At 37.0% G+C, this 17,026-nt stretch overlaps 1 protein-coding gene across 3 annotated transcripts in view; it reads right to left on the bottom strand.

Moving 5' to 3' along the window:
* Window positions 1-211: 211 nt before the first annotated feature.
* LOC127424672 (WD repeat-containing protein WRAP73-like) overlaps window positions 212-17,026 on the bottom strand; it is a 31,349-nt gene continuing 14,534 nt past the window's right edge. For all 3 annotated transcript variants that reach the window (XM_051670044.1, XM_051670043.1, XM_051670045.1), the window contains 8 exons: window positions 13,563-13,666; window positions 12,279-12,365; window positions 12,011-12,145; window positions 11,785-11,862; window positions 9,719-9,821; window positions 6,910-7,035; window positions 6,118-6,309; window positions 212-1,205 (listed from right to left, as the gene is read on the bottom strand). In XM_051670044.1, coding sequence (XP_051526004.1) covers window positions 1,099-1,205; window positions 6,118-6,309; window positions 6,910-7,035; window positions 9,719-9,821; window positions 11,785-11,862; window positions 12,011-12,145; window positions 12,279-12,365; window positions 13,563-13,666 — 932 coding nt within the window. In that variant the 3' untranslated portion in view covers window positions 212-1,098. The remainder of the gene's footprint in view (window positions 1,206-6,117; window positions 6,310-6,909; window positions 7,036-9,718; window positions 9,822-11,784; window positions 11,863-12,010; window positions 12,146-12,278; window positions 12,366-13,562; window positions 13,667-17,026) is intronic.

A 17,026-nucleotide genomic window follows, 5' to 3' on the forward strand; every position in this document is an offset into this window, starting at 1 on the left:
TATATAGATATAGATATCTAGATCTATCTATATCTATCTTGATAGTTAGTATACACACACACAATATACACATTAAGTGGTATTTTTTTGTTGTATTTTTTTAGATATTTTTTATTTTTTTTTGCATAAAATTTGATTCTAACAATAAGCTTTAATAGATTAAAAAAAAAAAATAGGCTAAAAAATATAAAAATAAATAAATAAATATGACTTTAATATTGGTCCTTGGCCATTTTTGTGAAATTCATTGACCATAATCTCTATAAAATAAAAAGTATAAATAAAAGGGAAACATCAATACAGAAAACTTTAATACAAATAGCTCTAATTTTATTATTAAAAAAAAAAAAAATAGTAATAAACCTAGCTTCCAAACATATTAAATATTTGTACACAAGTAAACCTGGTAATATAAATACAGACATTCAAAACAACACAGATATTATCCTCATGAAGCAAAAGCTTCACATTCACAACTGACATTCATTTTTAAAAATACAGCTCACGTACGTTTGATGCATTTCTAATTAAATGTTTGGTCCTTCATGAAGCATGTGTAAAATCTATGTATCTTGTCTAAGGCCACCAAGACAGATCTGAGTAAATGCATCAGTCAGTTCATTTGAACTGGACTGCTGCTGAGGAATAATACATATTTCATAAACCTCTCTCTCCTGGGTAGTGCTCTGCATGAGAACAAAGCAGGAACAGAGCGAGACTGAATTTACCAGCAGGTATAGAACTACCATAGGTGGACAATCACAGAATGTACCACATTTTATTGCCTAACAGTCTAGAAAGTGACACCTTGTAGCATGAGTGGTATTGACAATTGCCATTATTATGATTTATTATTTAACTTTTCATGTCAATGTTTTTTGGGTTATTTTTATTTATTTTATAAATTCATTAAGATGAAGCAATGCCATAAAAATCCTTCCTGAACAATACAAAATCATATCAAGTGCTGAGGTATTTTTGCAGGCACACAGTGTATTTCCTAGTGTTCTTTGGAAACCTGATCTCATACAAATCTCTCCTGCAGAAACTGGCCCTATACTGTGAAATCTATCGAGTGTGTTGATCAAGTGCTTTGGTCTATTTCTCCTCTGTGTCCATGTAACACAGACAGAGCTGGTCTTTCGAGAGCAGAATGAGTGAGTTGCCACTGCAGTGCCAGAACAGAGACTGCACCTGAAAACTCCCTGTGAGGAAACACATGTAGAATAATAAGTGAGATGTTTCCACAGAAGCAGTTTCTTGTAGAGCTCTCGAATTGATTATTGTGATTATTTATTAAACATCTGTGTCTTTTATATTGCTGTTGCCAACATTTTATAAAAAATAATAAGCCACGAGAGGCTGTGCTTTATTGTGATTTTACCACATATAAGGGGTAACAATTTCTTTCAACTTTAAATCACTGTAACCAAGGTCCAAAATTCACACTCGTCAAGTGTTAAATGAGATTAAAAATTGGCTTTGGCCTTTGTTTTTACTCCGCAGTTGGCTTAAAACTTTAGGAACTGCCATTTTTAGAATGAAGGACGTTTATTATGAAATTTCTCTATACATAGCCAACGCTGTCGAAAAGACATACTTGTTTCAGAAGAATTGCCTTTTTACAATATATCTTCTAGCCTAGGTTAAATAATGAATGCCTCTTGATGATGAGCTGGGTCGAATTTCCATGCAGTTTAATGAAATATATGGGAGTGGCAGAATTCTTCCAAGCCTCCGGAGTCATAGCTAGGGGTAGAGGTGTGCATGAGTGATCAACAAATCGAGTAATCGTTCTGCACCAGCTACTCAACTATTAAAAACCTTACTCGAATATTGCACATTTATTTTTCTTTGCACATTTGCCTGCCGTGAGCAACGCTGAATTACACGGTTACTCGTTTTTTCGCAGTTACAACTGAGTCCACTGGGGGTGCTGTGGATGTATGTTGTCAAGGTGTTGAATGAGAGAAGATATGATGGTGTCTCTGCTTTCAAGCAAAGTCAAGAGTGTCAATACATGTAATATTTTGATTCTTATTGAATTACACTGTATGGGAATTCGGTTCTTGTTGGATTCATACAAACCAATGGATGAGGATCTGCTTTTATGGCGGAAAGAAAATGCTAAGCAGTACGAGAAACTCGGAAGCTTACCAGACTAGTATGTTTGTATGTGCGCGAAATCTTTGAAACACAGATGGAGCGCATTTAATAAAAAGCCAACTTTTACTACTTGTTTTTCTAAACAATAAAATGTTAAAGCACTTATTTAGACTTGAGTTTGTTTTTGTTATTTAATTTTTTCCCCATTTTTATGAATGCATATTGTTTATTACATTATTTTATTTTTATTCATTTTTTTCCAAAAAGAACAGCATAGTTTGCTCAAATTAGCTTATTTGAAACCGTCCCTGGTAATGTTTGTGAATAAAACAAAATATAAATTTTACATATGTAGGGGTGGGCTATGTAACAATAGAAATGATAAATCATTAGAAATTTGACAACCGGTATACATTTTGGATTACTGTCTCTCTCGCGGTTACGCAAAATCGCCACTCCGTGGCAAGAAACGTGCATGTATACGGTACACATTCTGTCGGAGAAATGGTAGAGGAAGGCGGAGTGTATTAAAGAAACATGGAAAGGGTTTTTCCAGGCACTGACAATTTTTAGGCGGCCATAGCAAATTCAATGGCATTCATCTTGCGTTCTAAAAATGCTTATCTTCTGACACGTGTAGCTGTGTTTCACGTGACTGTCATGCACTCTATCTCTGGAGCACGCAAGTGCGCGGGAGTCCAGCAGGCTTCCCATTTGTGCTCCAGAGACAGGAGGGTGCAGAGCAGGATCAGTCGCGCTACTCACTCCGTCTTTTCTCTATATCGCGCCGCAGACCACAAAACTTTACGTGACACATTTGAATTCCATTTGAAACAAAGCGCCATGGAGGAAGTCAAACATCTTGAATGGTTAGACAGCCTATTCTAACCACCATTGACGAGGAAAACAGCCATGCGGCCATCATCACCCTTAATACAATTCTGCTCAAATTATGTTAGATATTAAAAAATAAATAAATAAAAGTCCATGTTTGCCTTCAGATACTCAAATATTCCCTACAGAGATGACTTAAATCATTTAGAGTCTAATGAAGTATTGATTTTCATAGGAATTTTTTTACTTGTATTATTTTCTTTGTTGCATTGCTTTGTGAAGATGTCGAGTTTCTTAAGGAAAGTTTATAATAATAATAATAATAATATTGGTCAACAACATCAGACTCAAAAGTGGCATAATGTGAAATTGAGCATTATGGTAATGTTAATTTAAAACCAAATTTAGTTGTTTTGTTTTTTTGTTAATTTTTTTTTACTTTGACTATGTTTGTCAAGTTCCAAATAAAGATTTTTTTTTTATCAAGTCTTTAATTCACAAACTTGATTATTCAAAAACAGGCATTACAATATGTTTATTTTTTTAGAAAATGTAACTATACTGTGATATATACCGTTATCATGATATAAAAGTACTCATATCATGATATACAATTTTGATCATATGGCCCACACCTACACGTGTGTCATTTTTTCATCTTAAGTCCTTTTCGCACCAAACACGATGCGATAACGAGAGGCGAATCACCAGTGAATGCCCCTTTCCCATAGAAAGCGAAGCGAATGGCCGCCGTTGGCATATTCACGCCTTTACAATAGGTAGCACTAATCGACAAGCAATTTTACCCCGGTACGGTAGGTGGCTCAGCACACCTTTGAGCTGGTCTGCCCTCTGCCCATGACGGTCCATGAGAAGAGGTACTTGACAAGCAGATCAAAAAAGAAAACCAATTTCTCTACAAGCTGCAGCAGTGATGAAGTGTTTGTTGTTGATTTACTCAATGAGAAAGAAAATATTCAAGACACTTCAAACTATTTTAGTTCACCTGCTGGACGTGTTGACTGGCAGTATTTTCATGTGTATACAATCTGAGGGGTGATTACAAGTGTAAAAAAAAATAACATTAACCGTTAAAACGTTACCATTTGAAATAAGAGTGATTATATGCCACTGCCACATATGTATGTTAAGTACATCTATTTATTCACTGCGTAACGCACACATAATGACTGTTGTAACTAGGGCTGCAACAGCTAATCGATAAAATCGATAATTATCGATAATGGAAATCATCGACAACAAATTTCATTATCGATTAGTTGGATATTTGCAGTAAGCACGGAGAAGCCCCGTCAGTGACGTCACCTCACAGCCCAGTGAAAAATGTGTTGCATGACAAAACTCATTTGAGAGTAAAGAATCGTTAATTCAGTAATGTAAATCAAATCCTTACGGCCTTTATCATTTCAGTTTTTTGAAAAATCATATTTTAATAAAATACAGGAAACAAAATTTCATTTTTATCCGATTAATCGATTAATTGTAGAAATAATCGAAGATTAATCGATCATCAAAATAATAATTAGTTGCAGCCCTAGTTGTAACAGATGTTGTCAGTTTGAACTATACTGACTGTATCTTATTGCATGTGTATCTATAAATTTTCTCAAAACATGTTACTAATTAAACGTGACTGCATTCAAATGGCCAAAGTGTCTATATAATGCAAGAAATACAACACATGTAACGAAACCATCTTCAGTCTGACCCATTATTAGATACTAATACTTGCCAACGACAGCTGTTAACGACTTTAAACAATTGCACAGAAATAACGATTTTGAGGAGACAATAATAAAATTTTTGGTCAAAGGCACTTTGATACAAAGACATACAATGCACTTCAAGTCACAGCATTCATTTTATTAATATTTGGCAAGTAAAAACACTATATATCTGTAGAGTTGTTTATTTAAAATATATATGCGATATATGTTATATAAGAGATATAAGAGAACTCACGTAAGATTAAATGCAAAGGGAAAACATACAGCAATATATGAAGACAATCCATGTAAGATCAGAGAGCTTTTTAAAGGGGATGCAAGGCAGTGATGCAGCAATATCATTTACATGTTAAGAGAACCCCGTTTCCGTTTTTAAGGCATTTGATGCAAATGAAACACACTTCCTCACTGCTTCAGCGTTTAATGTCAGTGTTCAAAACAGCTTTCTGTGCTTTAGCACCACCTGATCTGCTGGTTTTGGGAACTGCAGCAACTCCTGACACGTGATTCACAGCTCAAATTTTATTGGTCGGGGCGTTTCTTCGCCGGGCGAAGAATTTTTTTTTGACCCACTCACCGTTAAAAAAAAAGTTCCTCTTTGTTGCCGCGCACATTCGTTCCAGGTGGGAAGGGCTCGTTAGGAATCCATTGTTTCCATAAAAAAAAAAAAAAAATCGCGGCGAGAAATCGCATCGAAGGTTCATGTGAAAAGGCCTTTACATTTTAATATTCGAGTAATCGGTTACCTGTTTTTTGTGTGGGTTAGACTAGAGTACTTAACAAAATTACCCGAAAATGCCCATCTCTAACTGGGTGCCACCGACGGACGCTGAGTGGCACAAGTATGCATACATTCATGGAAAACAATAGTTGGTTAAGCTGTTAACTGATTAGGAAGCAAGTCTGCTGCCTACGTTTTTGGATGCAGCAACTGTATGTTATCCGCCAGACGTGTCCTGTATGCGACTCCCTGTCTTAACCAAACGCGATACCGTAAAATTAAAACGACAAGCAACATGTCTGTCAACACCGAAAACAAAACTACTGCGCAACCCGCCACAATCAAAGCCAATTCGGAACATATCAGATGTTTAATGCACGGTTATGTGGAGCAGGATTTTGGAACAATGAGATTTCACAGTGGGCGGGGCTACCTTGTGTGACGTAGCAGAAACCAAACCATCAAAAAAATGTCCTGTCACTTGTTGTGGCTAATTAGGACAAAAACTCTGTCAAAATTTGTCACTTTATCTGGTCACAGTGTAATGCACAGCTGCTCATGGCTTATTACAACACATAGGAACATAGAAATATAACACTTTTACAGTATATAACTCTCAGAATACAGTAAATACAATTTATTTTTCAGGAAAAGTGTGAAAACTTGTGTGAATAAAAAGCTGTGACATGTACTGTGGTGAATCTGTACCTTCCACTGGAACATTGACAGACACACAGCCAGCTGGTGACCACAGATATACTTTGGAGTTTCCGGTGCAGAGGGCCAGTCGAGGTCTGCGTGGATCCCAGACAAAGCAGCGCACAGGAGCCGTGTGTTCCAGCACTGCCAGCAGACCGAGTCTCAGCATGTCCCACACCCACACACTCTGAGGCATGTTATCTGACGGTGGATTTACACAGTGTCACCATCTCAATATTAATACCACACACACAGACACACACACACCTCAACCTGAGTCTATGAAAAACACATGTACATGATCAACATATGGAAGACTTTGTGACAATGCAGCAGTGGCCCGATAGGAAAAGTGACAGTTCCTTTAACATGCCCGAAACTCACTGGTGCTGGGCCATTAAGCCTTCTTTAAAGCTGAGCCCTGCACACTTGTTAGGACATTTGTTAACACATCAATGGCAAGAATAAGTTCTGTGTATTGAACACAAGGGAATACATCAGGAAGCAAGGCAACAAATGGTTGTGTAAATCCAAACTACGCAGTTTGGAACACTTTAATGCCTTTCAAAACTGCCGGTGTCACCAGACTGAACATGAGGCATACTGTCTGAAATGTGAAAAATGAACTACTTAGCTAGGTGGAGGTGTTTTATCTCAGTCACTGAAAACCTTTACATATCAGGGAATTTAAAACATTGTGATTGCCAGGCCATCATGAAAATTAATACAAACTTCAAAGACATGGAAAGTTTTATATTCAAGACACATGATTGTTAAATATGAGAGACAAAACATTCTCACCATTCTTTGTAGCAAGGTAGCGATTATCTGCACTGAAAGCCAAAGCAGAGATGCCGATTTTTGGGTTGGCACGATCTAGATCCGGCTTGACCACAGACACTTGGGCTGGCAGTTGTGTGATTTCATCTGAAATAAGATATTGCAGATCAAATGTTAAAGTACTCATTCTCATCACTGTAATGCGAATATATTAAGGCTGTTGATGTAACACATTTATTTAGTGCAATTAATTCTATAAAATATGACGTGTTAAAAAAACTTAACACAAATACTCATGCCCCCTGACCCATATGTAAATTCTGTAATAAAAATATATTGTTGTTTTTTTACCATAGGAGTAATTCAAGCTTAAAGTACATGTGCTTTTACAAGACACAACAGCAGGGGGCAGTCAACACGCCTCAAACATCACAAGCAACGCAGCCACAGAATGAGAGCTGATCACACGGGACGCATTCTTGACAGCTTGGCGAAGCACAACAGAATGCAGGGATCTCGAGACATAAAAGTTTCAAACTTTCAACCACTTTTAACTTGATACAGGATCCTAGAAACAACGTTTATGACACAGAAAACCAGTGAGACCCTTCAAACGTGTCTATCCAGTCTGTGAGAGCAGGACAGATTGACGAACTCAAAGCAAAATGTTTTGCTGTCGACTGTAGGCATACGTTTAATTAATATTGGAATAAAACAAACATTATATTGACTTTTAAAGCCTTTTTTGTATTGTCTAATCAGTGCTTTACTCATCTGCCACAAAGCAAAATATTTATGCAATGGCTGCCAAAGTGTGCAATTTTATATCAAACATGGCGATTAATTAATCAAATGAATGAATTGCATTTATCATCATTTGCTGAGAAAGGCCACCGAATAAATATAATTCAATATAAATTATGCATAAAAATGATTATGCAAATAATTATAATATGTAGGGCCTATAATATAAATATACAGTGCATCCGGAAAGTATTCACAGCGCTTCACTTTTTCCATATTTTATGTTACTGCCTTATTCCAAAATGGTTTAATTCATTATTTTCCTCAAAATTCTACAAACAATACCCCATAATGACAATGTGAAAGGAAGTCTTTGCAAATGTATTAAAAATAAACTCATTAAAAAAAAAAACAAATTCATATTAATCCATTTTGTAATAAGGCAGTAACTTAACAAAATATGGAAAAAGTGAAGTGCTGTGAATACTTTCCGGATGCACTGTATACTGTATGTATGTATGTGTGTACACACACACACACCAGCCACAACATTAAAACCACCTGCCTAATATTGTGTAGGTCCCCCTCGTGCCGCCACAACAGTGCCAACCCGCATCTCAGAATAGCATTCTGAGATGATATTCTTCTCACCACAATTGTACAGAGCGGTTATCTGAATTACCGTAGACTTTGTCAATTCGAACCAATCTGGCCATTCTCTGTTGACCTCTCTCATCAACAAGGCATTTCCATCCACTGAACTGCCACTCACTGGATGTTTTTTGATTCATTCATAGTTAGCAGTAACAGAAATACTCAAACCAGTCCATCTGGCACCAACAATCATGCCACGTTCCAAATCACAGAGGTCACATTTTTTCCCCATTCTGATGGTTTATGTGAACATTAACTGAAGCTTCTGACCCGTATCTGCATGATTTTATGCACTGCACTGCTGCCACACGATTGGCTGATTAGATAATTGCATGGATGATTGTTGGTGCCAGATGGGCTGGTTTGAGTATTTCTGTAACTGCTGATTTCCTGGGATTTTCACACACAACAGTCTCTAGAATTTACTCCGAATGGTGCCAAAAACAAAAAAACATCCAGTAAGCGGCAGTTCAGCGGATGGAATCGCCTGATTGATGAGAGAGGTCAGCAGAGAATGGCCAGACTGGTTGGAACTGACAAAGTCTACGGTAACTCAGATAACCGCTCTATACAATTGTGGTGAGACATATATACGCATACCTATCCGTACCACCGCTCCCTATGCGCATATTATGCAGTAGGGCACCTGACGGGTGCGGTCTCAGAAGTGGAGGCAACTGAGACTTGAAACATTCTACTAAAAACATTTATCATACACTAAAGATTGTTGAAGTAATAAGAATCTAATAAAAATCAAAGAATAATAAAAAAAACAAAAACAAGCAGAAGTAAAAAAATCCAGATGTGTGTTACAGAAAATTTGAGGGAAGAATATTTAATTCATTGTCATGAAAATGATGTGCATCCTCTTCACTGACACTTTTGTTGACTTACATTTATTCATTTGGCAGACACTTTTATCCAAATTGACTTACAGTGCACTTATTACAGGGACAATCCCCCAGAGCAACCTGGAGTCAAGTGCCTTGCTCAATGACACAATGGTGGTGGCTGTGGGGATCGATGTAAATGTATAATATTATAAACTATATTATACATTATTATTTGCTATTTTCATACCTACCACAGAAGGTGTTGTCGTGGGGCATTTTAAAATGGGTTTTGGGGGCTAAGTAGTGCTGATCTCATGTTACAATGAGACAATAAGTGCCATATTTTTGCTGGTAAGATTTATGTAGTGGCATCAGCAGACCAAAAGTCCAGCAATAAAAATAGTTATTCATCATTCTTAATGACCTGCCGCCACGCTGAGCCTCCAAACTACAGCCACCACAGAGACAGTTCTGTCTGCATAGCAGGTAATATTAGCGCAAACACACACAATAGAGACCCCCCCTCACATTATGAACATAGTTTTTGCTATAGGTAAACTATGTTTTGAGCTGTGCATCACAAGATTAATGAAACTTACATTTGCTCTGTGTGCTGAAGAGAGTGTTACCCACAGTCAGCTGATGAATAGAAAGATCCTCACTACCCACAACAGCTCTTTTCTCCATTTCCTTAAATAACACCTATAAGAAAATTACAATTCACCAGAATATTTAACAAAAACATTCTCTCTCAATATTTTTTTTTTTTATTGTTTTGATATACTGTATATATGTATATAAAGTATATATTTACAGTGTGAACGTTAAATCATAGATCAACCCTCTATGGACACATGGGAGAATTAATCGTCATTGGCTAGTCAATTTTGGTTTTTACTCGCCAGATTTTTGACAACATGTAAGCGTAATGCAACTGAAAACTAAAAAAGATATTAAGAAAAAAAAAAAAAAAAAAAAATATATATATATATATATATATATATATATATATATATATATATATATATATATATATTAATTTCATTTTCAAATTTCACTTTTGATCCTTTTAATCACATTTTAGCTTTTGTACAAATTTCACATTCTATCAATTTATATGTCTGTTGTCACTGTTTGAAATTTCATACAAATTGAAAGGTTGGAACCTAATGAAAACAGAATTAATAACTATTTTGTAAAAAATAATTTAAGTGCTCCTATATCAAAACTACTATGCAAAAAAATTTGGTTTTTACCAAACCCTTGCACAGATTAGTATTTGTTAAATTCTTTCATATTTACAGTGTTTTCTGAAGTTAAAATATTTCAATGTATGATTGTGCCTTTAAATATTCATGTATTTAAACATTTATTACACTTACTACATTTTAAATATTTTTATGTGCACTTTTTTATGAGTTTACATTGATCTGTATAACAAGTACTAAATTGGTACTGTCTCTTTAAGAGAATGGCTGCCCCACAAGCAAGTGTTTAGTTGAGAGAGAGCCCAGCCAGAGACCATTTAGCAGAGACGGGCCACTTCTATTCAAATGAATGGGAGTAATTGGAACTCTCAACCAAGGAGTTCTAGCGCCAAACGTTCAACGGATGTACAGTACAAAGGAAGTCCCGCCTTACAGGTAAAAGAGCCAATCACCTTTTAGATACATGCACTGCCTGTCAATCAACTTGAGAATGCACATGCACATTAGCTATTCAAGCTGGGAAAATTTTGTTTTTTTTTAGAGTAACATGAGGTAAAGCACAATTTATGATTCCAGTATTGTCAGATTTTATTGCTGATTTGAAATGTGTTCTTTGATCGTAATCTTGACCAACCCTTTTTGAGATTTCGGTCTTTCTCCGTTCAAGTAGATAGGAGCTGCACTGTCATGACTGGAAATAGCCTCCCGAGAGCGTTCCAAACATGGCCGACAGTGGACTGACTTGTTAGAAAGACTTTGGTGCAGCGCACATTAACAATAGAGAAGTTGCACAGCTGTTTTTTCCTCATCCGTACAAATGTATGGTTATAAATAATGTTTCTTTTTATCTTTTTGATCACCAACTGACTAAATAACGGAAAGGATATTAAGAGAGACATGAAATGAAAATGGGGTGCCTGGGTCTCGTCTTTGGATACAAAATACACAAAACGAAGCATAAGGAAACTTTTACTTGTATAATGTGTATGACTTGCTTGTACAAATATTTATAAATAAGGTCAATTTCCTTCAGGGCACATGCTCACAAGACACAACACACTATAATAGACGAGACTGATTCCAGCTTCTTACTCGCCGGCTTCTTACTCAGTAAGAGGATCGGGGCACTCAATTTCTTCTTCGCCACTACACAACTCAATCTCTTGCTAATAAAATTCATATTTTGGTCACATATGCAAGTGTGCAAGTACTCGCTATGTAGAGGGCTGTTAGATGCAGCAAAAATATCTCCTGTCTAAACACTCTCATACTCGCAAGACAAAGAATGGCCAAATGATATATTAAATATATTGAGGTTAAAATGTCATGGCTCCAACAGGGGTTGGCGCTACTTAATACAAAGTTGTTTTTGTCTCTTAAATATTCCCACCCCAAAACTCATCCCCTCACACCCAGCTCCCGTAAAACACACACATTATCAGGAACAAAAAACCTACAGCTTTGGAGTTGCTGATGATGGCTGGATGTTCAAACTCTGTGATCTTCTTCCAGGTGATATGATTCAGGATCCGAACCTGTTGGAAAGCCAATCAAAGCTCTCTTAAACCTCATACCAAGAATCCCTATCCCTGATGCAGCAGGTTAAGTATTTTTTAATACAATAGTTCCATGCACAAAACTAATCTAGGGTTTAAATGGCGCTTCAACACACAAAGTTTACACCTTTTCATCATAACTGCCAATTGCCAGGAACTGGCTGCTGGGAGTCCAAGCGACGGACTTGATGCCTAGAGACCACTCATGAGCACTGTAGGAGGACAACAGGCGACCATCCAGCGAATATAATAGCATTTTATACTGAGGAAAGAAAGACACATTTCTCTCTTCAGCTAATAATTCTGAACTTCTGTGGAACGTTCCATTAACATATCGTTCCATGCATAATGAAACATCCAATTCCGGTGATACAGCTGACATACAAGGAGCTCACCTCAAGACAGCTATCCCACACCGCAAGCACACAGCCATTCGGAGACCACTCTAGCCCTGCCAGATCTTGAGTTTCACTCTCAAAATGCTACACAAAACAACACAAAAAGTGATGAGAAATATTATCCAATATTAAAATACCTGTTGGTCAACTGTGGGAGAAATGTGATTCTCTTAAAACATTAACATTGGTAATTGCAGAATTCTCTCATTTACCTTAGAATTCTATCAAATGATCTTCCAGCCCCCTATACTGCAAGAAAATCACTCGCATGTGTGACCAAATTCCGCACTAAAATACGTCTGTTATTAGCCACTGGCTAGTAAATATTCAGATTTCACTGGACAGTGATTGAGTTGTGTATTGGTGAAGAACTTAAGCACATTGATCCTTTTCCTGAATAAGCTGACAATTAATAAGAAGCTGGATTCAGCCTAAAAACCCAAACACTAACAAATTGCAGTATTATAGTAAGTGTAATAAATGTGTAAATATAAATAAAGGGACAATCATACATTATGAAATATTTTAACTTCAACAAACACTGTAAATAAGGAAGAATTTGACAAACAGGCTCTTGCAGCATCTATGCAGGGTTTAAAAAAAAAATGTTTTTATACAGTAACATGGTTTTGATAGAGTAGCACAAATTATTATTTGTATAATACAATTATTAAATTATTGTTATATGTGGAATTCTATTTTAATTATTAGGTTCCAACCTTGTGATTTTTTTGCTTAAAATGTATGCAACATTTTCAAACAGTGACAACAGCTTGTCTCATTACTGTAAATGCAATTTCATGACATCAGATAAATTGATAGAATGTGAAATTTGTACATATAAAAAAAAGCTCAAATGTGATTGAAATGATGAAAAGCTAAATAAAATGTACAATGTCGCATACTATATCGCGTGGAGTCATATAAAGTATATATGAAAACTTTATACATGTAAAGATGCCCCCTTCTTGGTTTGCTTAATATCTTTGAGTTTTCAGTTGCATTACGCTTATATGTCGTCAAAAGTCTGGTGAGTAAAAACAAAAATTTACTAGCTAATGGCGATTTTCTCTCCAACTTGAGGGTTAACTTCCCTCGCCGTTTTAATTCTGCATGTGCAGGATTATAAATTGAGAAAGAGGCTTTTTTATCTTCAATACAGGCCAGATTTGAACTGGTGTCTGCCGCATGAGCACCACAGCTCAGCCACCAGGCCATGGCCATGACACAATTATATTCTTCTAATCATCCTTTTGATAGAGAGAATGGAACAGAACTCACTCTGAGAAGATGCCAGTCATCACACACAAACACACTGATGTAGTCTTTGCATTCCCGACGCTCCGCCAGCGCCATATAACGACCATCTGCAGTGAAGTCCATCCCTGAAACCACACATTTATACATTTAATGCTATAAACAGTATATAATGCTATAAACATATATTCTATAGAATATGGGCTTGTATGACATTTGTATTAGCTGTTGAGTTTGGAGTAGCAACAGATCTTAGTAAAAGTAGACGCTGTTTTTAATATGGCATGAAGATTGTGATGGACAAAGCACAGTCTGTTCAATAGGTTGCACTGTATTGATTTCTTGAGGCCCAAACATACTCTACACAAGTACATGAACGCAGATGCACCTTGCTATGCAACCTCGATTTCACGTGTCATTGCGTTGTGAAATGTGTCAGCGCTCAATTCATAACCCAACGCAAGTACACGCTGCATTCTCAATGTTGCTGCAAGGGGCACTAGAGCAGATTTCCTTCTTTCAATCAACAACTGTCATGGCGGACTCGGGCAGCAATTTGAGTTGAAACGTTTCGAAAAATATATACGACTTTTTGTCCCCAGTCCATTCAAACGAACATGTTTTTTCTCCGTGTCTCTTCCCCACTCCTCAACTAATCGACTCATCTACCACATCTGGGCTGCATCCGAAAACGTAGGCAGCTGACTTGCTTTCTAATCAGTTAATAGCTTAACTGACAGCTGTTTTGAACGAATGGAACTCTTAAGGAAACTGGTCTCCAAACACTTTGAAAAGCACCTTATTTTCATCATGTCTCTGTATACAGCCTCTGAAGGCGGCATTTTCAAGGTTTCAGACACAGCACCGGTTTCGTGGTCACACCTAAAAAAATCTATTGTCCTCTTGTGGTCTGAGGTTTGTAACCGCCAGAGCAACGCAAGAGCGCACATAATGTATGTACAACGGGACCACGCTTTGGCCAAGCGCTCGCGTCTGCATTTGCGTACTTGCGTGAAGTATGTTTCGACATTTAGGCATAATTGTCACAAACCCAATGTTTTCTAAAGACACATTTTTAATGTTTTGTTGGCAGAACTACATAAAACGGCATGAGGATGAGTAAATGATGACAGCATTTTGATTTTGGGGTGAAAATTAACTATTAAATGCAGCAAAAAAAGGCTCTGATACACTTATGGCGAAGTTCCCCTTCGTTTTTCTCTCAAAGATAGAATGTCGCAACAGATGTGTAACGGTAAACTGTCTGCGAACATTCAGACACCGCCAAGGCCACTGGGGCTTTAAGAACAGCATTTAAATATTATTTAAAGAGCGTTTCATCAAAACTGTGACTTTTAAATGTTACCCATGACTAAATGCCTCATTCTATGAATAGAATCCACATGAGATCAGTAAAAGAAGCTGTTTTAATCACTCAGTGATAATTCAAAGTAATGTTTATGCATAATGTGTCATTTGTCAAGTTTACATTCTGTATTCATGGCACTAATGCTAACATGCTATACATGGCATTATATCAAAATCTTTCTAGAAAGTCAGTCCACTGTCGGCCATATTTGGAATGCTTGGAGGCTATTTCCAGTCATGCCAGTGCAGCTCCTATCTATTTGAATAAAGAAAGACCGAAATCTCTAAAACAGTTGGTCAAGATTACAATCAAAGAACATAATTCAAATCAGCAATAACAATCGACAATACTGGAATCATAAATTGTGATTCTTTACCTCATATTACACTAAAAAAAGCAATTTCCCGGCTTGTCTAGCTAATGCGCATGTGCGTTCTTGAGTTGATTGACAGGTGATGTCTGTATCTAAAAGGTGACTGGCTCTTAACTGTAAGGCGGGACTTCCTTTCTACATTCGTTGACCATTGGGCACTCAGAGATCCTTGGTTGGGCGTTCCGATTTCTCCAATTCATTTTAATAGAAGTAGCCCATCTCTGCTAAATAATCTCTGACTCTGATCATATGCACTGGTTACATTCTATTTTTGTATTTTATGATGATTTTTTGTAAAAAATAATCCATGTAAGCTCATGAAAAAGGTATTTTATCCTTTTTTTTTTGTTTGTTTGTTTGTTTTAAAGAAAGACATCGATACTACTGCAAAAATGTGTGTATAAAAGTGTAGCAGACAGATAATGGAGACAGGTGTCAATGGGTAGAATACAGATGAGAATAATGATTAGAGGCATATCAATGACTATGTTTACATGGACACCACAAAGTGGCTTATTGCGAGAAAGTGCACTACATGCACTGTATAAGCGCCGTATTCTTTACACCCATATATTCTTGTGAAAATAACAAACATGGGATCTGAGGAAGACTTCACTATTTTATTCTCCCGTTGCTTCAGTTTATTTCCAGATATTCCAGAGTTGTTGCGGTGTTTGTTTCCTTAGCTTTCAATCGTGACCTGCAGCGCAATTGCGCTGCAATAGTGGGGTTTTCCTCATACGTCAAACTCCGGGATCCCTAATGTACGAGTGCCTATACGCAAATATGAGGGACAGTTGATATTTCACATTGGTGTGTATAAATGTGTATATTTTATAGTGTGTGCTTTTCCCACTGTACTCCCAGAAATGTTGAATACTTTCCGCTGTGTTGACTTGCGTTATTGGGCTCCATCCTAGATCATTTGTTATCAGGTCTGTTCACGCACATGCGCACTTCTCAAAAACCCGTAAGAACGCTGCTAATGCGTTTACATGACCACATAACCCGTGTTCTCTGGAACAAACCCAGGTGTGTTAAACCACTTTCTCTGAAAACCTAGAGTAGCGTAAGGAAAACAGCGTTCTCGTTTACAAGACATTTCAGACTGCTGCTTTCTGCAAAAACCCTATTTAAACCATGTAAGACCATGTAAACATGGTCAATGAGTCTCACTTTTGGCAGAAGTGTGAATGACTAAAAGGCTGCAGACAAAGACATGAATGAAGCAGCAGATTAAGAGTATTTGATTTGGTTCCTTTTGTGGATTAATCTTAAACTAAAACAAAAAAATGAAGAACCATACATATGTAGGTAAGTTTGCACTTGACAACACTGTACTGCAGTGTGTTCATGTTATTATCTATGATCTCAAATGAGTGAAGAAATTAACCGGAAAAATACACTCACCGAGCACTTTATTAGAAATACCTGTACACCTACTTATTCATGTGATTATCTAATTAGCCAATCATGTGACAGCAGTACAATGCATAAAGTCATGCAGATATGGGTCAGGAGCTTCAGTTAATGTTCACAGCAACCATCAGAATGGGGGAAAAATGTGATTTCTTTGAATTCGACCTTGTGGCATGATTGTTGGTGCCAGACGGGCTGGTTTGAGTATTTCTGTAACTGCTGATCTCCTGGGATTTTCACGCACAATAGTTCGAGTTTACTCAGAATGGTGCCAAAAACATCCAGTGAGTGGGAGTTCTGCGGACGGAAAGGCCTTGTTGATGAGAG

Source organism: Myxocyprinus asiaticus, chromosome 33 (assembly GCF_019703515.2).
Source record: "Myxocyprinus asiaticus isolate MX2 ecotype Aquarium Trade chromosome 33, UBuf_Myxa_2, whole genome shotgun sequence".
Taxonomy (NCBI): Eukaryota; Metazoa; Chordata; class Actinopteri; order Cypriniformes; family Catostomidae; genus Myxocyprinus; species Myxocyprinus asiaticus.